The sequence below is a fragment of the Malus domestica genome, chromosome 08, assembly GCF_042453785.1.
Source record: "Malus domestica chromosome 08, GDT2T_hap1".
In the NCBI taxonomy this organism is placed as follows: Eukaryota; Viridiplantae; Streptophyta; class Magnoliopsida; order Rosales; family Rosaceae; genus Malus; species Malus domestica.
The window spans coordinates 26,195,763-26,219,799 of NC_091668.1; the positions used below are offsets into that span (position 1 = coordinate 26,195,763).

The following is a 24,037-nucleotide window of genomic DNA, read 5'->3' on the forward strand; positions in this document are numbered from 1 at the left end:
TGTTGCTCAAATGAACATGTTTTTCACAAAATTTCCTTCACAAATGGGCAAAGGAAACACACACACATGGGCAAAGGAAAGGCACGGCATGGGCAGAAAATACACCACTACATTCACTCATTATCACAACACTCACCCTTGTCCCCTTCATTATTTCTGTTTTCATGCACCATTACATTTAATCATTGCACTCAAGTGGTGCACATCCCTTGTCCCCTTCACCTATCAGATTTCATTCACTTTCACCTCCACTACATGCACTCATTGATGCACCACTCCTCCACTTTCCTTGCCCATGTCGTGCATCATGAATCCACCTGCACCTATGACTCATTTATGCACCATTCCACCTCCAATTCCTTTATCTACCATGTGCACAATCATTCATGTTCCCCACTTGCATTCATAGCTACAATACCACTCCATTTCACCCCCCATGCTTTGCATCATTACTTCACTTTCACCTTTGAATCATTGCTTACACCACCATCCATCCCTCCATGCCGTGCACTTCCTCTATAAAAGGAAGTGTGTGTGGCAGCCATTACATTGAGTTTTTGCTTGAGAATTCATCCCCAATTCAAGACAACTATCATCCAAATACATCCATTCATCTACACATCCATTCCTCCATACAACCAAACCTTTAAACATCCACCAACACCTTGTGCCGTAGCAAAAGAAGGGAAGGAAAATGTTTGGACTTGCATGCTGTCCAACTTGGATCGTTGGAGCGTTTAGGTATTTTCTTTCTTTTGTTTTCAATGTCTAAATTTGTTTATCTTTGCTTTGTAAGTATGAGGAACTAAACCCCGCTTAGCTAGGGGGAATTCAAAACCATGTTCATACTTGCAATATGATTTTATTACCTTCAGTTGTGATTTCATAAGTTGTGAATTCAATTTGTTTAATTGCTTGATTGATAACTTATTCGTGTATGTTTATTAAGAGTGCACACTTAGTTTGCATGCATGAATATGATGCTAGAGTTTAAAGGAGTTTCACCTAATGGTTACAAATTTATATTCACAAGTAGTGGAGGTCGCTTATAAACGATTGCGTTAAATGAATTCTTGGTAGGAGTTTCATGCTCATCATAGTAACGAATGCCTCGTCAATACTTATAGTTTTCATGATGCTTAATGATCTTTGATTGTATCTTTATTGTGCTGTTCACGTAAAGGACTTTTGAAGAATGCTTGAAATGTTGTATGCGATTTCCCATCCAATTCAATAACTTAAGGAGAACTTGAAGGTTAATTTAAGCGGACTTAATTAACCTGGGGTGTTGAGTTTCATGATTGATCGAAAGAACAACTGAAAATTGGTTTATGTGCAAGTATGTCATGTGTGGAAAAGAACCTTCTAGCTAGCCCATCATCCATAGTTTAACCTATCACCCATCAATTCACCTAAATTTGTCTACGAATCTGTTTAAATTGTTCTTGCTTTGTTTTCCTTATTTTCGTCCAAAACCAAAATCCCCTTTATTTTATTAAGTCATATTAGTTAGTACTTGTTTTAGATTGTGTTTGTAAGTGTTTTAAGTCAAGATAAAATCAATTTTCGTCCAAACTTTATGTTAGTGGCAGAAACTGCCTTAGAGTTGTTTTTAGGCAGTTTTGAGTCTCTATAATCTGTTTTGAGTCTTGTGACTTTGTTTTGAGTCTTGTAAGTTTAATTTCATACTTTTAAGTTTGTTTGCACATTTTTAAGTCAGTTTCAAGTGTTTTAGCAATCTCTCCTAATCTCCGGCCTAGAACGATCCCTACTTACATTCTTTACTACAATTGACAACAAGAGGGTTTAATTTGTGTCTTAAGTTATTTTCGCATCAATGGGTCCTACACAAAGAAGACTCGAAGATACCTATGCGTAAGTGCCCTGACGCTGGGATCAGATGCCTCGATTCTAACTCCTAAAAAGGGCGCAAAACAAAGGGTTAGTGGACCAAAGTTTATAATAATAATACTAATAATAAGAAAACCATTTCCTTTATGAACAGACAAACCCCTTATTTTGAAAACTCATATAGTACTACATAGTAGGCTTTCTGAAAACTCCAACATGCCATGAAGACGTTCATAAAATTATGTACATGTAAACCAGTGGTCAGTAATGATAATACAGTTGCCCGAAGGCAAATCCGTAAATCTCATCAATGACGTACTCAACTAGGGGTATCATAGTGGCCCTGAAGGCATAACAATCACCCTAAGGTGAAGTTGTACGACAATGGGTTATGCCAGTGAAGAAATATAAGGGTCCATCACCCGAAGGTGAAGCTGTACAACTCTGGGTTACGCCAGAGAAGAAACACACACACATATATATATATATATATATATATGTAGTGGGTCCATCACCTGAAGGTGGAGCTGTACGACTCTGGGTTACACAGGAGAAGAAATATATGGTCTATCACCCGAAGGTGGAGCTGTACGACTTTAGGTTACGCTAGAGAAGAAACATATACATATAACATAACACACCGACACTAGCCCCGGGGTAGTGAAGTTGGGAGTATATCATAAATATCATCAATTGTGTCCTATGGCCATAAACGTCTACATACTCGGTTATGTGTATGTGTTGTATGATAACCCACTAGATAAGCACCAAAAATGTATCTCAAAAATCTTATATCAAAACCGGATCTCAAAATCTCAAAGCCTCATCTCATAAATCCATGATAAATCATATTCGTAAATCCATAGAATTTCATATATGAAAATCCAATAATTCATAACCTTTAGTAAAACATAAATTCGATCAATCATAAATATTTCGTAAAAGCAATTTAAATAAATCATAAATTCTCTGTAAGCCAAAAATATAGAAATCCGTAAAACATAATATAAAACATACTCAATTCATGAAATATGAAATGCATGCAAGCCTAATATTTTATAATAAAAAAACATGCAATTAAAGAAGGGGTCCACTCACATATATTTTGTTGTCAGAGAGCTGTTCAAACTAAGGAAGACGGGGTCACTTCCAACAGACTTACCTGGGCCAAAGTCCAATTCGACCGAGAAACACCTGAAAACCACTTCGATTCGTTGGAAACCCAAGAAATGGGTATTCTCGATTCGACCTCAAAACGAACTCCGACGCCTCAACCACTGCTTCGGCTTTGTTCATGAGGTTAGGAGGAGAAGATTGATGGTGGTAATTGACGAAGTTAACTTAAGGATTGACGGATCGTCATCGAGGAACCACCGCACCCACCGGTGCGGTTCTTCCTGAATCCGAGCCCCATTTCATCGATTTTGGGGTGGAATTGGTGGAGTGAGGGTCGTGGAGTATTTCTCAGGTGGTGTCTAGGCGTAATTCACCGAAATTTGGCCGGAGAAAGCATCGGATTCCATGGTTCTTGCCGGGTCGGGTCTCAAGGGGAAATAGGTCTAGGAATCCTGTGCTTCTCCTCTCTCTCCCTTCCCTTCATTTCTTTCTTTTCTAATTGGGCAACATCCCCTTCTTTCTTTCCTTTCTCTCTTCCTTCTCCATTCACAGCCATGCACGTGGCACATTAGATTTGATGAGCCTTCTAGATTTATGGTCAAATGACCATTTGCCCTCAACTTTGTTCATTTATAACTCCAAATTATATTCCGTTTGCGCCCACGCGTTCGTAACGACGAGTATACCAGAATACGCCAAGGAAACGAATCTCATATGACACGACAAGGCGGTCAACAAAAATCAACGTTTTTGCCTTGAAAGGCATTTTAGTAAATTCACACTTTAAAATTATAAAAACCAAAATATTTGAGGACCGGTCGTTACATTTTAAGGAAAAAAAGTGAGGTTTTGCATGAAATTTTAGGGTGTTTGTGTCAATATAAGTGAGGTTTTGGATATCTTCCCAAAAAGTAAGGTTTTAGATATATTTGAATGTTTATATAGGGTTATTATACAAAATAGTCCCTGAGATTGTCCACCATCCATGATTTTGGTAATTCCGTTAAAAACTCTTTGGGCAATTTTCAAAGCTTTGTAACCCAATTGTTTCTTAACCAAATTCGACCCATAATATATCAAAATGAAAATAGAAAAGTGTAGAATAAAATTATACCTATTTGGAAGCCCAATGAGTGTCGGAGATGGCCGGAAAATAGCCTGAAAAGGGACTGGTCGGCGGAAAAACTGGAAAACTCACCGGAAACTAGGTAAACTTTAAACGTTCGTAACTTCTTCAATACTCAATGAAATTGAGTGACTAAAAAACGAAACTCATACTTCTTGACGGGACGAAGAGAATTATACCTTTTGCGAAGGCTAACTTACCATGGTTTGGTCGGATAACAGCTCGAAAGTGGCTAACAATTTTCGAGTTAGTCACTTTTGAGCAGTTTTCTGTCCAAACTACGGCGAGTTAACAGTCAAGAAAGATGCCATTCTCTTTGTCTCGTCGAGAAGTATGATTTTCGTTTTTAAATCACTCGATTTCATTAAGTATTGAAGAAGTTATGAACGTTTAAAGTTTACCCAGTTTCCGGCGAGTTTTCCAGTTTTCCAGTTACCTTTCAAGCTATTTTCCGGCCATCGGGCAATCATTGAGCTTCCAAATAGGTATAATCTTGTTCTACACTTTCTTATCGATTGATTTACGAAGTTTTAAAAATTGCCTAAAGAGTTTTTAACGGAATGACCAAAATCATAGATTGTGACAATCAGTGACAATTTCTATTGATCATGTAAATATCATGGATTATTTTGTATAATAAACCTTTATATAAAAACTGAGGTTTTTGAAATTAAGGCTAATTTTTGGTTATATTTGATAAATATTCCTGCAACGTCGTTACTCGTCCGACTGTAATCGAGGTCTCTCCCTCCCTCTCCAGCTCCAAGTACTCTCTGCGGATCAGCGGAAATCTTTTTTTTTTTCCAGGGTTTTGAGACAGAAAAGCTCTGAACTGAAGCTGAGAGAGTTTTGTAATGGTGTGGTGGATTCCGTAAGGAGCTCCTATAATTTACAGTAAATGGAAAACTCAGACTCTGACGAGCCAGAGAAGAAGAGGCCTCATTTGAACTCTCTTTCCCCCACCATGGCCCGTAGCTCCTCCACCTCTCCGCCCAAGAACCACAGCGTAATCCCTCTCTCTCTCTCTCTCCCTCTACTGTCTGCTTGTTGCTTTTCTAATAAATTTTTGGGTTTGAGATCAAAGGAGTGTGATTGAAGGGTGATACTGATGAGAGTCATTGGGTGTGTTTAATTTCTGCTTTGGATTTGCGTTTGAGAATATTGTCATTTCTACTATTCTCTGTTTGGTTGTGGAGAAAGTGTAAGAAAAGGGGAATCCAATTGAAATTCTGGATTAAGAGAAAAGGGTTTCTGTTTAATAATGTTGTAATTTGGGGTAACAACAGCACGAGCACAGTTACGCGGTTAATTTCTAATTTTGATGCAGCCCTTTCTGGATATAGTATGATAATCCATGAATATGCCCACAGTTAGATGAGTGTACGTTTATGGTTCAATGTGCCTCAAGTACACATTAGTTTTGATTTGAAATAGGAAGCAGATTGAAGATATTTGTATGCGGTTTGTGTATGTATGTCCGTCCAGGTCGATGCAGCAGCTCTCCAGCTCCAGAACCAGCAACTTAATCAGCAGGTAGACAAACAGAAGCTTGACTTGCAAGATCTTGAAGCAAAAATGCAGGAATTAAAGGATAAGCAAGGTTCTTATGATGATTTCTTAATCACAATGAATCAACTATGGAATCAGGTTATCTCGTATGTTTGATTGGTTTCCTTCCTTTTCATAGTCTCTATTAGGTATACCAGGATGACATGCACTTTTTGCTGACGGCGGTTTCATTATTTTGCTCTTTAGTTGGTTGATGATCTAATTCTTCTTGGACTATGTGCTGGAGGAGACCAAAATGCTTTAGAAATTTTAGATGGTGCTGATTATTCTCGTGGTATTTTCAAGCATGTCCAAATTTCTGTTACTAGACCCAAGTTTTAATTTTTTTGTCTCATCGTATAATTGGATTAGAGGTCGCACTTGGTGCGATGGCAAGTGCCTTCGCCCATGAGCGGTAGGTCTCGGGTTCGAGACTTGGGAGCAGTCTCTCCATAAATGGGGGTAAGGCTAGCCGACATTCACCTCTCCCAGACACTGCGTAAAGCGGGAGCCTTGTGCACTGGGTACGACCTTTATCGTATAATTGGATTAACCTGAAGTTATTTGTAGGTTCAATTCCATCATGTTCTGCGGAAGAGATGTTTCTTTTTAGACTCCTACAACAAGATTCTCTAGAAGCTAATGGCAATGATGAAATTGTTAAATATGTTGAAGAAACTCTCGCTTTGCGGCATACGTCTACTATGAACTTGTTAGAACTCTTAGAACATGCCATTCATGCTCATAGGGAAAAAACAATGAACATATCTCATACTTTGGATGGAAAGATATCTTCAGAAGGTCAGAGGTTCAATTTTATATTCATAGTTGTACAAACTAATTTCGTAAGATCACATTTGCATTTTCTAACATGTTTTGAGGGAGTAAGTGCACCAGGGAATATGTATTGAATATAGATTGTCTTTTCTTTCATGCTATTCTCAGATGCTATCATCCAGTTTTCTAAAATTGATGATATGATGGAAAGGGAGGTTAAAAATCTACACGAAGGGATTGATTTTCTTCATCTGAAGCATAAAGAGTATGCTGACGTAATTCGGACTTACCTCAGCAGCCATTCAAGAGATCAGTCTGAAATTAGGCGCATCACAGGTTTCTGAGATTGTTATTACGACAAGCCTCTGTTTTTTATGCACATGTCACTTGAAGTAAGGCTCATGGCAGCACATGTAGAGCTGCATCATCATCATCATCATCATCATCATCATATATATATATTTATTTTTTTATTTTTTATTTTTTGGGCAAAACTTCATAATATTTGACACCTATATATTTTAGGATCTATGTTCAATTTGTGACAGAGCAAGTATCAAATTTTACCAAATTTTGGTATGCTGCCTTTTGAGTGTCTGTTGAATGCGTAAATTTTTTGTTATGGGTGACAGGTGAGCTGGATGACAAAATGGCTGACCTAGAGTTGAAGAGAAGGAAACTAATTAATCTGAAAATGCAAAAGGATGTTGGACCTGGGGTGCAGAACCATACTTCTAGTGCACTTAATGGAACCCTGTCCCCTGAAAAATCAACAGAAAGGACAATCAGCTTGCAAGAACTTAGAAATTCAATTGAGGAAACAAGGGTATAGACGTGCTTCCAAACCTCTATTGCACTGTCTTCCTTTCTCCTCTCTCTCTCTCTCTCTCTCTCTCTCATTCATCTTGATGTGTTTGAGCATTTGTTGCAGATACTAGAAGCCGACCGCCTTTCTGAGTATCAAGAGGCAAATGAAGAAAATTTAGCACTGTCAAAACAATTGCAAGAATTTCAGGTTTCTAATTTTAAATTCAAGTTTTGATGGTTGTTATTTCATATTTTCAAAGATTTCATTGTCTACTTCTTTGATGAAAAAAGCTATATGTTGTCCCAGGACGAAATGAAGGATGACAAATACGTACTTTCATCAAGACTGTACTCTATGCTAAACGATCAACTCCAACATTGGAATGCAGAATTGGACCGATACAAAACATTGACTGATTCTTTGCAGGTTAAAATGCTTGGCTTATGTGCAGATGTTTGGAATGCTTGCCCTATATTTTTTTATGTTTTAAAAGTTTAATTTCAGGCTGACAGGACCCTTGTTGTGAGAAGGGAGAAGGACCTAAATGTCAAATTAGAGTCAGCAGATGCAGTTAGGAATGCCATTGACAATTCTGATTCTAGGATTGAAGAACTAGAACTTCAGCTGCAGAAGTGTATAATTGCAAAAAATGACTTTGAGATAAACATGGAAGAAGCTGTCCAGGATTCAGGTAAAAGTGTTATAAGTTTGATATTGTTGATATTAACTGTTAATTTACCCGCTTGTGGCACTGAAAATGCGCTTTGCTGCAGGAAGAAAGGACATTATAGCAGAGTTTCGTGTGATGGCCTCATCTTTGTGTAAAGAAATGGGAATGGTGGAAACTCAGTTGAAGCGGTGGAAGGAAACAGCTCATGAAACTGTTTCTTTACGTGACAAAGCCCAATCATTGAAAGCTTCATTAAGTACAAAGGTCTACTTCCATTCCCAGTTAACTCTCTCATACTCATATCAGTTGCACTGCTCTTTTTTCTATTTATTTTCTTGGAGGTGATGAATAAAGATCAAGTGTACTCGTGCAATCCAGAAAGAAAGGGATATAATGATCTTCATGATTATGTTGCTTGAATCAAATTGCACACACATGTATATATACACAAACAATGTAATCATTTTTTTTTTCTTTCTGCAAGTTGGTTTTTTGGGAGAACTCCTTTCTGATCTTAAAGTAAAAGATTTCTTATTAATGCTATCTGAATGGGTTTCTAATAGTTTTACAACTTTTACTTTTTAGTTGTTAATGTTGATTAGTATTTAATTGTGGAATATTCTCTGAATTTCTCGAATTCTTTGTTTTTTGGAAGACAAATGAGCAAAAGATCCTTGTGGACAAGTGTGGTGAACAGGTGATAGAGATAAAGTCCCTTAAGGCATTGGTGAGATTCTCCATTAGTCTTGATTACCGTTGCCTTCACTTCTATTGGATCCATGTTATTTGATTTTTTGACCATTTTAAATATAGGATTTTCTTTTTTCAGCTTCATCAATGTTTTTGATATATACCTTTCTGTGTTTCAGTTTATATCAACTCCTCTACATGTAGGTCCTTTGTATATCTGTGCCTGATGTTTGTTTTTAATTCTATCCAATTTGAGAATTTAAGATTCACTTTGACTGTATGAACCTGATAAATTACCCTCTAAACTGTGTTTCTCAGTCAAATAAAGTTTGTTTATTAATTTTTGGCGGTTAAGAATTTTTATTTATTTTTTGCCTCATGAATGTTTTTGAAACTTTCAATTTAATTCTTCAGTTTGATCTTTAAGGCAATAATGCTGTGGTGGAATTATTTGTTTATATCCTTGTGGTAGTGTTGTCCAATTTGTTTTTGGAATTACTGTTTTTTTTTCAGTTCTATCAATGGATTACTTATTTTAAAGGTCATAAATGTTATAAACAAAAATGTATGTACTTATGACCTAACGAGAAAATAGTTAGCAGAGAAAATATGTAGATATCGTTAACCATTTAATAACATTTAACTTCGAAGACACATGGGCTGTACTATAACCGAGCTCATGTCAGTAATTGATGAAGATGTACTTATTGCAGATTGAGAAGTTTCAGAAAGAAAAACTGGAACTGCAGATCTTCTTAGACATGTATGCACAGGAAAGCTATGAAAACAGGTAAACATTTTTTCCTGCATGCTACGTGGGGGCAATGTAGGGATTTTGTATAAAAGCATAAGCTTGTATATGTACATTTATTTGTTTTTCTTGTTCTCATACATTTTGGAGGGTTTGTATTGCTTTCTTTTGGGGTAGACATAGAATGCAGTAATTTCTTCATTATATGATTCGTGGATTCGACTAATTCGTTTCACAGTTTTATTTGGAACTATTTTGGCTTTCGGTTATCTATTATAAACATCTTTACGTTTCCTTATGTGCTTCTCACATTCTCTATTCCACGTAAATGGATCTAGGTTATTTTCTATCAGTACATTTAAGATTTGAAATTTAAATTTCAGAGACTTGATGGAAATCAAAGAATCAGAACGCAGAGCTTACTCTCAAGCTGAAATGCTCAAGAATGCATTGGATGAACATAGTCTAGAGTTGAGGGTGAAAGCAGCCAATGAAGCAGAAGCTGCTTGTCAGCAAAGGCTTTCTGCTACCGAAGCTGAAATAACTGAATTAAGTGCCAAACTTGATGCATCAGAGCGGTTAGTTTTCTTGGTTCCATTTTAGTTTGGAATATAGTAGCATACTGGTGGTTTATTATTATTATTATTTTATTTTTTTGAGCTTTCTTGTGTCTTGTTGGCTCGGGCAACCTCTGTGTCTTTTCTTTGCTCTTCAACGCTATCGTCTCCCTTACAAAAAGAAGGGTAGTAGTATGTTATTCTATTTCTAGATGCAGTGTTTTCACCGGACATTTGGCATAATTTGGAAAACATTACTAAAAATTTGTCTGTAGGTTAATTAATCTAAACGACCAGTAATTTCTTGCCATGTGTAAATTAGATGGGCTTTTGTTAGCCGATATATGTAGCGTAGGAATGTTGAGATGACACACTGAGCTCAGTTGAACAGTGTATGTATTTAACTACCACTGAAGATGAAATTGGTTAATCAAGGCAAACTTGGGTGCTTTTGGTTTTGAAATTTAGGGTCCATATGGGACTGTTTTTGTAGGAAGGACTTTTGCTCATAAGTGCTTTTGCAAGAAGAGCTTTTATTAGAAGCATGTCGAAATTTTTATCAAAAAAGCAAACAGGCCTGTAGTAGATGACACAATAGAGGTAGGATTATGTTATTCTATATTTATATTCAGTGTCCTTCTTGCCCCCTGTTACCAACAAACATTATGGACATGTTTCCTCTCTTTGGTAGCACACGGATCGCATTCAATTTCGCTTTGTAATATTTGTTTCTTTTGATTAAAGTACATTACTATTCTGTTAGATAATCAGTTCGTTTTCTTTCACTAAAATAAAACCTGTAATGCTATGCGTCACCTTTATCTGCAGGGATGTTATGGAGCTTACTGAGGCTATTGGAATTAAAGACAAGGAGGCAGAGGCTTATATATCTGAAATTGAGGTGCGTATTTATGCTTATATCCTATTCATGTCTGGAGTTTTTCTTCCTTGATAATTTATACGATGATGTTGGCTCACTTTCCTGCTTCACCTACTCTATCTTTCTGATAAATTTATTGTTTCCCCATAGACCATTGGTCAGGCATATGAAGATATGCAGATGCAAAATCAGCATCTGTTGCAGCAGGTGACTGAGAGGGATGACTACAATATCAAGGTCTCTGTTAAGATTTTTGTTGCCTTCTTTCCCACCACATTGTTTATTGGTGCAGTGGAATGGTGGCTCATTGTCCTTGGTTTTTAAATGGTTTCTTTGGTGGTGCAGCTCGTTTCTGAGAGTGTGAAGGCAAAGCAAGCACAGAGCTTTGTAGTCTCCGATAAGCAGGCATTGGCGAAGCAACTTCAACAAGTAAACACATCATTAGAATCTCTAAAAATTAGAGTTTCCCATGGTGAAGAGCAGGTATGGTGACTCCTATGCAGAATCTTTTTCCATCTGTTAACCTTTATCAAGCGTGTACTTTAATCTTGCAGATGATGGCTCTCCCGATAGATGCCATAAAAACTGCTGAGGAAGATAGGCAACTCGCAGTCAACGTGGAAACTGTCAAGTGGGAATTGGCTGATTCTGAGAAGGAGTTGCAGTGGTTGAAATCTGCCTTTGCATCTTCTGAGAAGGAACATGTGCATACTGAAAAGGATATTGATGACATCCGATTGGAATTAGACAATGAAAGGTAATGTTTGTTCGTTTTAATTACAATGGATTTCATGGCATTTCTTATTCTATGGCTACAATCTTATGCAAGCCAGAAGGCTAGTTCAACTGTATGCTGATACAGTTTTGGCATGTAAGGTGCCATCCTGGTTTTGCATACTTTATATGTACACTAGAATTACATGCCTCGGGTAATTTTATGATAGAAAGGCTCAGGAATTCATGAGCCTTTATAATATTCCCTGCTTGATCAGATTTTGCAAGTATGGAAATTCTTTATGCAGGATGTGTTTGTGCAGCTATTCGTTGTAATACTTGGTCATAAATGTAGCTCTGAGAAGTTGGATTCTTGTTGTGCAGAAGCTCAAGGAAGAACCTTGAGGAACAACTCGGGGAATTGAACGGCATAGTTGCTGAGATGAGTTCTGAAACCGGAGAGGCTGCAATACAGAAACTCCAAACTGAAATAAAATTCTGCAAAAATATTTTGCAGTGCAGCGTTTGTACTGATAGGCCGAAGGAGGTAAGGAAGATATTTGCCGCATATACCATTGTCTAACCAGTGTTTCAGATACAAATTTGTTACCATCTCCTAAATCTTCCGGTGAACTGATGATGTTGGCTCTAATTATTTGATTGGCAGGTGGTAATCGTTAAGTGTTATCATCTATTTTGCAATTACTGCGTTCAAAAAAATCTAGAGATACGACATCGAAAGTGTCCTGCCTGTGGAACTCCGTTTGGTCAAAATGACATCCGGTTTGTAAAGATATGAAGAGAAGAGTTTCCGATATCCTGTATTTATGACCCCCTCTCGGCCCTCCTACCCTTTTTGATCGCCAAGTATCTTGTATAAAACGCATAGATTGTAGTTTTTCTTGCCGCAGTAGTCCCACGTCGGAACTGTGGCTTTAGTTGTATAGGTTTTGTTCTGTAAATGCCTTTCGTTTCGTTTCTTGTTTCAGTATTTGTTATCCGTCATCTATTATTTCCGAATAATGTAGTTGAAAAGTAAGACAAAAGTGAAGAGGAAAGGTTTAATGTTGATTGCACATGCCAGAAATTCTTTCCCTTTTTATTTACATTCTCTCTTCAATTCTATTCCCTCCGGTCCCTCTTATTTGAACGGTCACAATTAAGCTACGTTTACATGTACGATCAAGAATTTAATGAACATCCAAATATATATTATATACTACATGAATATGCATACTAGAAAAATCACAAAAAAACTATCATGTCAATAATTAAGGTTTGGAAAATGAGAGATTTTGGAGTAATAAATGCCAACAGGATCCACTCCTGATTAGTGAGAATTCTAGGAATTCGTAAATTGTGTCCGTTCATAGTATATCGTACGATCAATTTTTATCAGGTACTGTTTGTATTTAATTTTAAATAAAAATATTTAAAATAATTTTTAACCGTACGATGTAAGATGAACATTTATGATTCTCGAATACCGGATGTTCACAAAAAGGATCCGGATTCTAATAAATGCAGGGTGTCGGTACGACAACGTTTTCCCGCATCACACATTGCCCAAAGTCCCCAAACAAACCTTGACCTCTTCCTCCGGCACTCTCATCAATTCTCATCACTGTAAAATTCTGTAATCGAAGAAACATGCTTCTTTCTCTAGTCCAAACCACCTTAGCATCATCCCCATCTTTCCACTCCTCACACTTTCAGATTCTCAACAATCCCACTGCTGTGCTGCCCAAATCTCCCTTTCTTGGTCTTGGATTTGAACCCATAACAAATCCCCTCAAAAGCTCGCATTTTTACACAAAACCCAGAAACCCCAAGCTCAGAATCCATGCTTCTCTGCTTGAAGCTCCGGTCCTCTGGGCTGGCAGGCTCTGCATCTTCTATGCTCTCTTGAAGACTGGTTTGGTTGGATCTCCAGCTAGTCCACTTCTGTCAGGTATACTTCTTTAATGGGTTGTTTCTATTTTTCTTGGTTATTCAGCATATGGATTGTATTACCAATTATTTAAGTTTCAGAAATAATGGGTTGCTTCTGAAATTTTGATTTGTGTTTTTCTTGATAAAGTTTCAGAAGTAATGGGTTGTTTCTGTTTTGCTTGGTTGGTTTTTAAGTTTTAGAAAGTTTTGATGGCCTTTTTGTGTTCATTATTTTACTTGGTTTTCAGATTTGGGAAGAGCTGAAGGTGAAGAAGGTGATGGGGTTTTTAGTGGGTCTGTTGATTTGGGGTTCTCTAAGTGGTTGAACAGCATTCAAGGGAAACCAGGTTTGTTTCTTTGTTTCACAGAATGACATTTTGTTGCATTAATTTAACCTGGGTTGGATATAAAACTTGGGAAATTAAGATTTAAAGTATGTTTAGTATATGAAAGGTAGGAAAAGAAAAGTAGAGCTCTATGCTCTCAGTTTCTAACTGAAGAATGAAGATGCGAAGAACGATAAATTTGCTTGTAGAATATACCCGTTTGATAAGCATTTAAGCACGGGACTAACAACATTTATATGGTTAAATGGTCAATGATGAGTTTTGTTTTTAAGGCTAGCGTGAGGATCCAATGCTTCTGTTCCATGAGGATTATGAATATCTAAGGGACACATGATTTTCTTAGTATGTAATTAGTTTTCAGCATCATTCATTGTGATTAATTAACTGGGTTGCTGGGCATGTTCTAGCTTCTGTTACAAGATGGGTTACACTGAATATCTAGGACGAATGAAGTAAAAAATTGATGGATTGTTATTTGCCTTGGTTATTTAAAGAATTGATAGAGATTGGCATTTTATGGTGTTTGCATATCGGAAAGACAATGACCAGGCCAAAGAAAAATAAAAAAGAGAGTGAATGAGGAAGAATGGGTATGGTGGTTCTATCCTCAAGGCTATCGAGGAGCGGGAAGAATACTGCTGGCATTTATTATATTTCTGTTAATGTTGTTGAGAGGCCCAAAGCACATCAGAACAAAGTCTTTGTTTAATGAGGTTTGCTATTGATGGAAAAAGTTCCTCTTGTTCTGTGGTTATGGAGTGATAGAACAGGGGGTTTGCCTATATCACCTCCTGAATTGGTACTAACATATACACTCAACCATAGGTCGTACCCAGTGCACAAGGCTCCCGCTTTACGTAGGGTCTGGGAGAGGTGAATGTCGGCTAGCCTTACCCCCATTTATGGAGAGGCTGCTCCCAAGTCTCGAACCCGAGACCTACCGCGTTCACATGCCAAAATGCGTTCACATGCCAAAATGAATTGTTGATTACCTACTCGGATCGATATTTATGAAAAGTTGTTTTGTTATTATAAAAGGTTTTTGGCTGAGAAACTTTAGTTGTTGTGTGCTTGAAGGTAATGATTCTTGGCTTTTGTAAATATAAATTTTTGGGCAATGTATTTGTTTATTTTCACTTCACAAAATTTTCATTTAGAGCTTCACTTTACTTTTATCATCATCATCAGTCATCATCATGCTCGTTATAAATATGCTGTAAACCCCCGACTGTTGATTTGTTTTATCAGCAAAAGAAGCTGCTGATAAAAGGAAATTAGTAAGCAAATGGCATCCTACAACAAAGGGCACACTCAGAAGGAACTACAGGGTACCATCTAAATCTGAAGGGCGTCGTCTTCTGAAAGGCATTGCTTCCTTACTGTCAGACGACGATCACTTTGTAGATGCAACCTCCCACAAGGTAATTACAACTGTGAGGAACAGCTTTGAGGAAACCTTTTTCAATTTCTTTTCCTCTTCCAATTTGGTTGATATTTTTTTATATTTTCTTTAGTTTTTTCTTAGTCAAATTCTTAATAGCGGTGATAAACAAGCCATCTAATCTCACTTGTCCCGAATTCTTTGGGCCTTCATAGGGTTGTCAGATCAGGAGGGAGACCGCACATGGAGAAAGTGTCTGTTGCAACAATGTGAGGGCTCTGTTTGATGAGCTTCCAACTCCACACCTAGTTGTGGAGATCACTCCTTTTCCGGCTGGCTCTCTTACAGAAAATGATTACACTAAAGCCGAGAAATTAGAGAGGGTGCTAAGATCAGGTCCTCATGTTTGAGTAAACTTGAACTTTTCATGCTTTGAGTTGTGTATTCACTGTCTACTTTGTACATAGAAATCTCATGAAGAAGGAAACTTATTTTCTTCCATGCACCCGTCTCTTTAACTCACTCTAGTCCATAACCGTTATTAGCAATCAGTTTAAAGGTTGCTAAAACAATCTTAAGGCTTGTTTGTGATTGTTTCTTTAGAAGGCACTTATGCTAGAATACTTTTATTAGAAATTCATTGACATTTCTATAAAAAATTAAATGCTTTCGTGAAAAAGCAGGTGTAACCGTGTAAGTGCTCGCTGAAGAAGGATTTGACAAGTGCTTCCACATAAAGAGCTTTTATAACCTAGCACTTTTTAATTATTTTATGTCAAACACAACTTTTGTGTTTACAAAATTCTCAGAGATCTTCACTTTCCTCTACCTACACTGCCTCAACTTTGGTGTGACAACATCTCAGCAGTATCTTTAGCATCTAATCCTGTCTTTCATGCTCGCACAAAGCATGTTGAGATAGACTACCACTATATTTGAGAATTGGTTTTGGCTAATCTTTTTAAAGTGCAATTTGTTTGCAGTGAAGACCAATTGGCTGATCTCCACACCAAGTCCCTATCTAAAAGTCGATTTCACTATCTGTGCTCCAAGCTTCCAATTGGAATCTATTCTGATTCCCCTTCTAGCTTGAGGGGGTGTATTAGGAAGAATGACAAGTCATCCATTTTAGTTACTGTTAAATAATTTGTTACAACTAAATGTAATTAGTTGTGCTAATGGTTGTGATTGGCTAGGATTGTTATAAGGTTAGGCAGTTAAGGGGTATCTATGTAAATAGCCAAAGGCTATATATATAGCTTCACAGTGTACAAATAATCAATTAAGTAAATACAATTGAAAGCTTACAGAGGAAGTTTTCTTGTTTCTATAATTAGGAAGCGATTTTAGCTCTTTCAATTGATGAATGGTGTCCTCTGATTGATTACTTGGAACAGAAGCAATCAAGGATTGTTGGGTTTAGAAGATGATGGACCTTCTAAACGAATATAACATACATAATTCCTTGGAAAGGACTGACACTATTTTCTCTAGTGAGGAAAATGGCATTGTTCCCTGGTACCAGCTGAGCCCATGGAATGTCGACGCTGTACAGCACTATACAGCCCATTAATTCCATGCCTAGTGATTGTGTTCTCTCTTCCAATCAGTCCAGTAGAAAATAAAGGTTGACTTCTTGTTACTGGGTCATTGATCCGAACCTTTGAATAGTTGAATGAAAGTTTTGTGAGCTGTACTCATTTTAGACAATTTAACATGCTATTTTGTGGGACTGCCAATTTAAACCGATGCTCAAGTGGATTCTTGTTTGAATGTATACTTGAGATGAACGGATATTATATGCTATGCACTTGATGGAATTGTATTGATAGTTTGACAATATAATATATTAGACAGAAAATTGCCCAGCTCATTGGGGTTGATGTGCCTGGGCTCCATAGGGAAAGCCCTGCCAGTGTCTAGTGGTCCGATGTTACGTTGTACTCAAACTCCTCCGACTGCGGTATGTGTGACTGAAGGAAATATTTTGCAAAGTTGTAGGATTTACTCATTCTTAGACTTCATTTAAAACGTCGCATAAAATTTAGGAAATAATGCAGTAGGATATATAATTCGAAAAGTAAATTAGGCTCAGAATTACGTAGATGATGAGCGCTTTCAACACCTTTCTTTTAATAACACCGTTCTTAAAGAATCCTCTCCTTGCAAAGTCACATTGACGTTGATAACATGTTTTTTTTTTAGTACAATGATATATTTTACATTGAAAGGAGGGGGGATGGAGTTCGGTTAAGCCACACAATGAGCAACCTAATTTGGTATTGAATTCTCTATCTACGATATTTGAACCTAAGACCTCTCACTTACAAGTGAAGAGAGGAATATCACAAGACCGTAGTAGAGGCTCAGCTATTTGTGAAATAAAATAATTAGAGCGAGGGACATCTATAGAGAGAAGGGGCTCAGCTGTTTGTAGATGTGTATTTTTCCCTTGTGCATTTATTTATACAAATCATATAACCCAAAGTAATACAAGCCATAATAGGTTAAAAAATCCTAGATCTTATGGGATACAAGAAGCTCGCTACCAAATAGAAACTATCCCACTAGCTGATCGTTAAAAATCAAATTCAGCGTTTTTGCAAGTGGGATTGCAAGGGTAAGGGCAATCGATCTTTCTGAACGGAGTGAGGTCGTAATACCAGTCTCCAACTGCCTCTGCAATTGTCTGCATAACACAATAACACGTTAAAGACGAGTTCAGTTTTCACGTTACAACCGAATGAAACCACGATTGAGTGCAGATCACGGTACTCAATCTTACCGTCTTACACAACATAGGAGAGTCAGCTGCCAGCCATGTCTCCTGCATTTCAATTTGGCAATGGGCATAGCAAGAGTGTATGAACCACCCATGAGATGAAGAATTGCTCGCACCAGTAATCGTTTTTAAGAACTGTAACCTAAATTCTGAAACATATTCCAGACGAAAAGACAAGTCAATTTTCGAAGCAGACAGCTTTTTTTTTTTTTTTTCTATGGGAACTCGTAGACAGTGAGGAGTCTTAAGTTGCTTATTATCATCTTAAACACTAAAGTAAACAAGCTGCTGGTATGAAGTGGAGGAGGGTTTTGAAATACCTTGCATGGTTTGAAGCTGACTGGGTGAGCAGTTCTTTATATTAAGCTTGCACTTTTTCCAGGCACCTTCAGGATCAGCAACATCCGGTGCCAAAATGTTCTGTATCTGAGAGGATACAACAATGAATCAGAAAAAAAAAAAAAAAAAAATGCACGCTAGCAGACTCTCCGAATGTGGAAAAAGAGAACTAGTAATTGTTGATTGTTAGCAAATTTAGAGAACTATGGAGCAGGTTGTGCTAAGAAATTAGAATAAAATGGAAAGTACAGGACGCATTCAAGAACTAAGAGAATCAGCTAACCTGCCACCAATCGTAAGCTGCATTGACGAAAAATATTGGCGTCCGGGTTAGTGGTACCACATTTTGTGGGAAGAAGCACTGCAATATTGTAGTGCGAAATATCAGAAGTAATAAGGAGAGCGAATAGCAAAACCATGCAAGAGTATAAACACACACCAGCCCTGGACTCATTCTTGAAGTGCAGGATGCAGGCAAGTTCTTCGCCGAACCCTGCACAAAACATAGATTATCAGAATTAATTAGAATCCAACACTTATCACATGCACAGAACGGAGGCTTGAAAGAGAGAGAGAGAGAGAGAGAGAGAGAGAGAGAGAGAGAGAGAGAGAGAGAGAGAGAGAGAGAGTACATGTAGCGCAACCACTTCACTATAAAAGGCTTGAATGTATGGTGATCCGGACACCGTCCTCCTGTTAGTCATTATAGGCTAGGGTTTTAGAAACTAGAAACGTTTAGAAAAATAAAATATGTTAGGTCAAGCTTTCATGATTAAAGTACTTGCTTAGTGCTTACGCATTAATGAAGTAACCAGCATCTGGTACACATTTCACTTTAGCATCCACAGGTAGAAGAGAACGGAAGTTATCACAATGAAGAATCGAGGCCAATCCGCCAGCCGAACAACCAGATAGAAGAGCCTGTAATCAAAAGTGGTACGAATGAGCTATCGGCAGTGAGGACAGGATGAAAAAAGCAGACAGTTCGTAGAATGGGCCATACAGATTGAGCATTTTTCATTCCTTTTGCCAATAAATCATCCATGATGGCACGGAAAACCCTTGCTCCTCTGAAGTGAAGATTTGTTGCCTGATCAAATTAGTTTGATTAGAAACATGCCATGTGATGCGAAAGCGGAGGGTTAAGGAGGTGCATTAGAAACCAGGTTTAGACTTGTATCAATGCAAAACATGAGTTGCTCATTAACTGAAACTTACAGGGTCTACAGCTTCAACATCACCAGTAAATGATGAGCCATCACAGTATCTAACTTTGATTCTATTCCAATTGTAGAAGTCTAGCATTGAAAAGAAAATTGATTTTACCGTTAGCGAAAAGAAAATGATAGGTATGTTCATCACTATTGGGTAATTCTTAAGATATATATGCTTGTTTAAACAAAGCAAACCTTCAAAGCAAGGCAAACACATTAATTGAAATACACAAAGCTATTGATGAGGTATAAAATCTACCGAACCTGGATTAGTCTTTTGCTTGTTACTAAGAACCCCAGAAAACAACATTGTCTTTTCCATTTTGGTTGATGAACCGAGGGAATAATTCGAGCGATCAAGGCAAGTTGCAACGGTATTACACCATCCTCCACCCTAATAACGAAATATCAATGGAAGAAAATAAACTTCAATGCAAAATTTTATAATTACTAAGCTTACTGAGCTAATTAATCATACACCTAGATGCATGGACAAGAGAAAAAGGTTTGTGACACAAGAACTCAGAATTCGGAAACTATTTTAGCATGATAGGGGAGACACAAACCTCAAAATAAACCAACCAATTGTTGATTCCGGCACCAAATCCCTTGTCAAAGTGGTAAGCGGGTGCGCTCCCATCCAAACAAACTGCATAGCATGTCATATTTAGAAACAGCGCAAAAATAAAACTCAACAGACACAGACATGGTCACATGGTGCACTAGTTTTTCTCACCAGCTCCTTTAGCAACTGCATTCTCGACAAGAGTGATTCCCACAGGGTGGCTTTCTGCTTTCAGCAATATCAGTAAACATACTAGAAGAGTTAACCATTGGCCTAATCTTGAACAGGCCATTCTGCAGATACAATTTTTCAGCAATTAATATACAGAGCATTTGGCAGCTTTTCTTCACTGAAAAATCTGTGTCTAAATCTAATAAAGAATCCCTCTCTATACAGTCTCTGTATATATTTGTCAAAGGAATCCTCCGTCATGGGCGGTAATCCGACTACATTTAGCCGAAAACAAATCCTTCCAAACTGGTTTGGGCAACCAAAATCTTACCCTTGATCTTTCGTACAGTCAAAAGATCCAATTCCATCAGAGATTCAGAACCAAGACGATGAATCTTCATTCATTCAATGGATAAAATACAAATTTTAACAAGCATATAGTAAGAGTAAAAAGTATAAATAAAAAATAAAGAAACAGTGCAAAGATTTACAAATTGCATAATGATCAATTACAAATCATAGATTACATAATATTACTAACAAAATATATGAAACTGCAATACTATTATTCTTCGTTTCGGAATCCATTGTCTAACCAAAGCGATAAGTGACAATGACCCCACTTAGTGCGATAGGTCTTGGTTGTTGTTGTAAGCTCAATCAGCTTGATAGGGTTTTATGAAAAAAAACAGAAACCAAATTTCAAACTTTGATTGAGCTCATATAAATACATGTGTTATTATACTCCAGTCCGAACCACCAAGGTCAGTCCTAAGATTTTTGAGGCTCGGGACGACACCAAAAAAAGTGTCATAACTTCATATAAGAAAATTATTTGTTTATATACGTAAGACTTCGATAAATTATATTTAGAAAAGCACTTCAAACTAAATAATTTCGAAACACGGAAAAACTAATTTATTTTGTATTAAGAGAAGGGAACTAAAAATCACGGGCTTATAAGTTCATAGATTATGAGTTTTGTTTTCCTTCTATATGAACTTTTAAAGTGTATTATATAAATCGTGATGTGTTTTTTTTTTCTTATTTACTAACCTTGGAAATATGGGACTAAAAAAATAATGATATTTTCGAGTCTTTAATTGATATGTATAAGCAATGAACGAGCACTAAAAAAAACCTATTAGCGACACGTCATATAATTTGCAAATTTGGTCTATGCATTACTCTTTGTTGAAAGTTAGACTTGAATTGAAACGAATGTTTAAAAACTGCGAGCCACATAGCTACTAGCTAGGAATTAAAAAGAATTAACAACCAAACAGAGAATCGTGAAAATTGAAAAGAATAAACAAAAACTATTGCATTTCGAACTTCGAACCTCTCGTTAATTTTAAACAACAAAAATCATTGCTTATGATTGACTCTCTTGATCATTTAGTCAAATTTCATAAATTTAAACTCTTATGAAAAGAAATTCGTAAAAGTTGGAAAGTAAAAAAAACACACCTAATGTTTCAAACACGGGACATCCTTGTCAATTTTAAACAACACAACCACCAGTCATGGTGTGTTGAATCCAAGAACTCCTTATTAATTTCAAACAATGGAAGCCACCAATTCTAGTTAAATCTCTTTGTCAATTAACCAAATTTAAAAAATTTGTACTCTTATAAAAATATATATGAATATACGACTCTAAAATTTTTGGTGCCTCTAATTTTTGTATGCCCTAGACGGTCGCCCGACCTGCACTCGGTCTGAGGACCACCAACTTATATTACACAAATGAACATAAACTGAATCAAAGTTTTGATTTCATAAGAACACCAAGTGATAAAAGGAAACTAAAATAGGACAGATTTATCTGTTTAAAATAATATAAATTAAAAATATACCAAAAAAAAAAATAGCATTGCACCGTAGTCTGCACCTGATAATAGGGAATAATCTGAAAGCTGTTGAACGCTTGAGCTTATTCCAAATATAAATATAGATGTATCTGCGTGTGTGTGTGTATATATAGATGTTGTGTGTATATATATCTTGTGTAAGTCTTCGTCGTTCCGAGCTATATTAAAAATATGAAATTTTATTAATAAGTCAACGACTTGTAAGTTACTCTAAAGCAAGAGTCAATCTATGTACGCGTCATGCAGTATGGTCAAAAATCAGAAACTTCTTTCTTAAATTTCAAATCAGAAACTTCTTTCTTAAATTCCAATTTATTATGCATGCATCTCGACCAACATGGTGGAAAATTTAGTTGGAACAGAAAGCATGATTTGTGATGAAATAAGAGGCCTGGTGATTACTTGATAAGCTTAGACTTTTATTGTTAAAAAAAAAAAAAGTCTTTTGATATGGATCCAAAGTAACTAAAATTTAAACATATTTCAAAAGTCAAAAGTCACTAAAAATTGGACTTATTTCAAAAGTAAGCCCATAAAATTGAATCTATTTCAAATTTTCCCAAAGAAAAAAAAAGACTTTTATTTGTTTGAAAAGTCAAGGATAGCCATCTGAAGGATTGGCTTTAGCCTATGGCTACGATTTTGCAGTTGTACTAAAAAACTGTGGTCCAAAATGCAAGCCCTCCAGCCCTCGCAACGTTCATCCTTCGAGAGAAAGATCAAAGTAGGAAGCAAGAAGCGACAGTTATTGTCACGTCATCATGAGAGAACGTGAAGTTTTTGGAGATGGATTGTCTGCCCTCCCCTCTTCATACCCTCCCCATACCCTCCTGTTTTATGCGGTTACGACCATGTCAACTGACATGTCCCGACCCCAATATTCTCTGAATACCCAGATAGGCACGTGTTGGCCGACACTCTAGGGTGACGAAAGCCATTTATTGAATACAAGAGTAATGATGAGGAGAAAATAAACATGAATAATCATTAAAATCTAAAGGTAATAAACAAAGTTTAAGGAAATGTCTAGAGTACACAGAATACGTTCTAATTCAAGATCACAAAAGGAAATATCATTACAAGATATCACACAAGTGAATGATAGACTGCTACTGGTAGGGGAATGCCTCGTACGTTGTGTCGTAGTCCTCGTTTCTAAGACCTGAATGGGGGCGCAAAACAAAGGTGAGTGGACCAAGTTCATATATACAATCCTAATAAAACAATTATCAAGATACTAACCCCCACAGTTTATATAAAGAAAACTACTATCATAATAAGTGATAGGTTTACTGAAAACCCTAGCATGCCAAAAACATCTCAAAGGTCATATCGCGGAAAAACATCGCGGAGATCAAAATATCAATCGTCTCACAAATCGTCTCGTAAGCATGGTGTGCTGCCAGTAAGATCATTGAATAAATATAACTCCCAACCTTATGCCAGCACCATGGTCTCTGCGCCCGTGGCCAGAGATTACCAACTCTCAGCCCAATGCCTGCTTCGTGTCCCTCAGCCCGTAGCTAGGGATTATTTCTCCCGGCATAACTACCAACACCAGATCCTCTCCCTAAGCGGCATAGTGTCCACTAGGTACACACAAATAGTTACGCCTCTTAAATATATAACCACTTCATAGTTTAAAGTCATCCATCGTCTATACTATAAAGAAGGGTTTTGAAAACATGTTCTAGCATCCTATCGTCATCCATCAAATAGTCTACCAGTTCATGGTTTTTATAGAAAATACGATATATTAAAATATAGCTCAATATAGGCCAACAATTAATTCCTTACAAAATAACGAGACGATAATCAACATTTCAATAAACATGCTTAACATAAAATCAATTCATAAACTCGTAAAACATGCATTTCATTTATGCAATTAAACTATAAAATTATGCAAATTTTAGAAAGGGTCCACTCACCGTACACCGATGG

At 37.0% G+C, this 24,037-nt stretch overlaps 3 protein-coding genes across 8 annotated transcripts; 2 read left to right on the top strand and 1 right to left on the bottom strand.

Moving 5' to 3' along the window:
* The first annotated feature begins 4,771 nt into the window (after positions 1–4,771).
* Positions 4,772–12,575, top strand: LOC103441691 (E3 ubiquitin-protein ligase BRE1-like 2). Of its 3 annotated transcripts, XM_029107250.2 has the most exons (19): positions 4,772–5,099; positions 5,579–5,740; positions 5,849–5,936; positions 6,212–6,442; positions 6,587–6,754; positions 7,051–7,244; positions 7,350–7,433; positions 7,533–7,652; positions 7,731–7,917; positions 8,000–8,160; positions 8,552–8,623; positions 9,300–9,376; positions 9,721–9,915; positions 10,723–10,795; positions 10,925–11,011; positions 11,120–11,257; positions 11,329–11,531; positions 11,873–12,035; positions 12,156–12,575. In XM_029107250.2, exons 1-19 carry the CDS (start codon positions 4,992–4,994, stop codon positions 12,285–12,287), a joined length of 2,643 nt encoding a protein of 880 aa, XP_028963083.2. In that variant the 5' UTR covers positions 4,772–4,991; the 3' UTR covers positions 12,288–12,575. The 3 variants fall into 3 exon arrangements, with proteins under 3 accessions (XP_028963083.2, XP_028963085.2, XP_028963086.2); XM_029107252.2 differs by lacking the exons at positions 4,772–5,099; positions 5,579–5,740 and having other exon boundaries at positions 6,587–6,810; XM_029107253.2 differs by lacking the exons at positions 4,772–5,099; positions 5,579–5,740; positions 5,849–5,936; positions 6,212–6,442 and having other exon boundaries at positions 7,517–7,652.
* Positions 12,576–12,986: 411 nt separating this feature from the next.
* On the top strand, positions 12,987–15,649 carry LOC103410928 (uncharacterized). The gene is made up of 4 exons (XM_008349580.4): positions 12,987–13,439; positions 13,669–13,767; positions 15,016–15,188; positions 15,364–15,649. The coding sequence occupies exons 1-4, from the start codon at positions 13,139–13,141 to the stop codon at positions 15,556–15,558; spliced, it is 768 nt and encodes a 255-aa protein (XP_008347802.3). The 5' UTR covers positions 12,987–13,138; the 3' UTR covers positions 15,559–15,649.
* Positions 15,650–17,578: 1,929 nt separating this feature from the next.
* LOC103410927 (pectin acetylesterase 8-like) lies at positions 17,579–22,222 on the bottom strand. Of its 4 annotated transcripts, none has more exons than XM_070826507.1 (13): positions 22,114–22,222; positions 20,220–20,341; positions 20,050–20,132; positions 19,748–19,877; positions 19,488–19,567; positions 19,273–19,359; positions 19,066–19,190; positions 18,902–18,962; positions 18,709–18,762; positions 18,553–18,630; positions 18,251–18,356; positions 17,934–18,079; positions 17,579–17,837 (listed from the first exon to the last, which is right to left on the bottom strand). In XM_070826507.1, the coding sequence occupies exons 2-13, from the start codon at positions 20,338–20,340 to the stop codon at positions 17,727–17,729; spliced, it is 1,182 nt and encodes a 393-aa protein (XP_070682608.1). In that variant the 5' UTR covers position 20,341; positions 22,114–22,222; the 3' UTR covers positions 17,579–17,726. The 4 variants fall into 4 exon arrangements, with proteins under 4 accessions (XP_070682608.1, XP_070682610.1, XP_070682611.1 ...); XM_070826509.1 differs by having other exon boundaries at positions 22,079–22,188; XM_070826510.1 differs by lacking the exon at positions 22,114–22,222 and adding an exon at positions 20,816–20,930.
* Between the last annotated feature and the right edge of the window lie 1,815 nt (positions 22,223–24,037).

Bases quoted from the DNA above. Each gene is read 5' to 3' on its own strand.
- LOC103441691 (XM_029107250.2), top strand. From the start codon at position 4,992: ATGGAAAACTCAGACTCTGACGAGCCAGAGAAGAAGAGGCCTCATTTG. The intron at 7,245-7,349 runs GTATAGACGTGC...CATTTGTTGCAG, and splicing joins ATTCAATTGAGGAAACAAGG to ATACTAGAAGCCGACCGCCT. The intron at 9,916-10,722 runs GTTAGTTTTCTT...CTTTATCTGCAG, and splicing joins AAACTTGATGCATCAGAGCG to GGATGTTATGGAGCTTACTG.
- LOC103410928 (XM_008349580.4), top strand. From the start codon at position 13,139: ATGCTTCTTTCTCTAGTCCAAACCACCTTAGCATCATCCCCATCTTTC. The intron at 13,440-13,668 runs GTATACTTCTTT...CTTGGTTTTCAG, and splicing joins AGCTAGTCCACTTCTGTCAG to ATTTGGGAAGAGCTGAAGGT. The intron at 13,768-15,015 runs GTTTGTTTCTTT...TTGTTTTATCAG, and splicing joins CAGCATTCAAGGGAAACCAG to CAAAAGAAGCTGCTGATAAA.
- LOC103410927 (XM_070826507.1), bottom strand. From the start codon at position 20,340: ATGGCCTGTTCAAGATTAGGCCAATGGTTAACTCTTCTAGTATGTTTA. The intron at 19,191-19,272 runs GTATGGCCCATT...TTTTGATTACAG, and splicing joins GAATGAAAAATGCTCAATCT to GCTCTTCTATCTGGTTGTTC. The intron at 18,631-18,708 runs GTGTGTGTTTAT...ACAATATTGCAG, and splicing joins CAAGAATGAGTCCAGGGCTG to TGCTTCTTCCCACAAAATGT.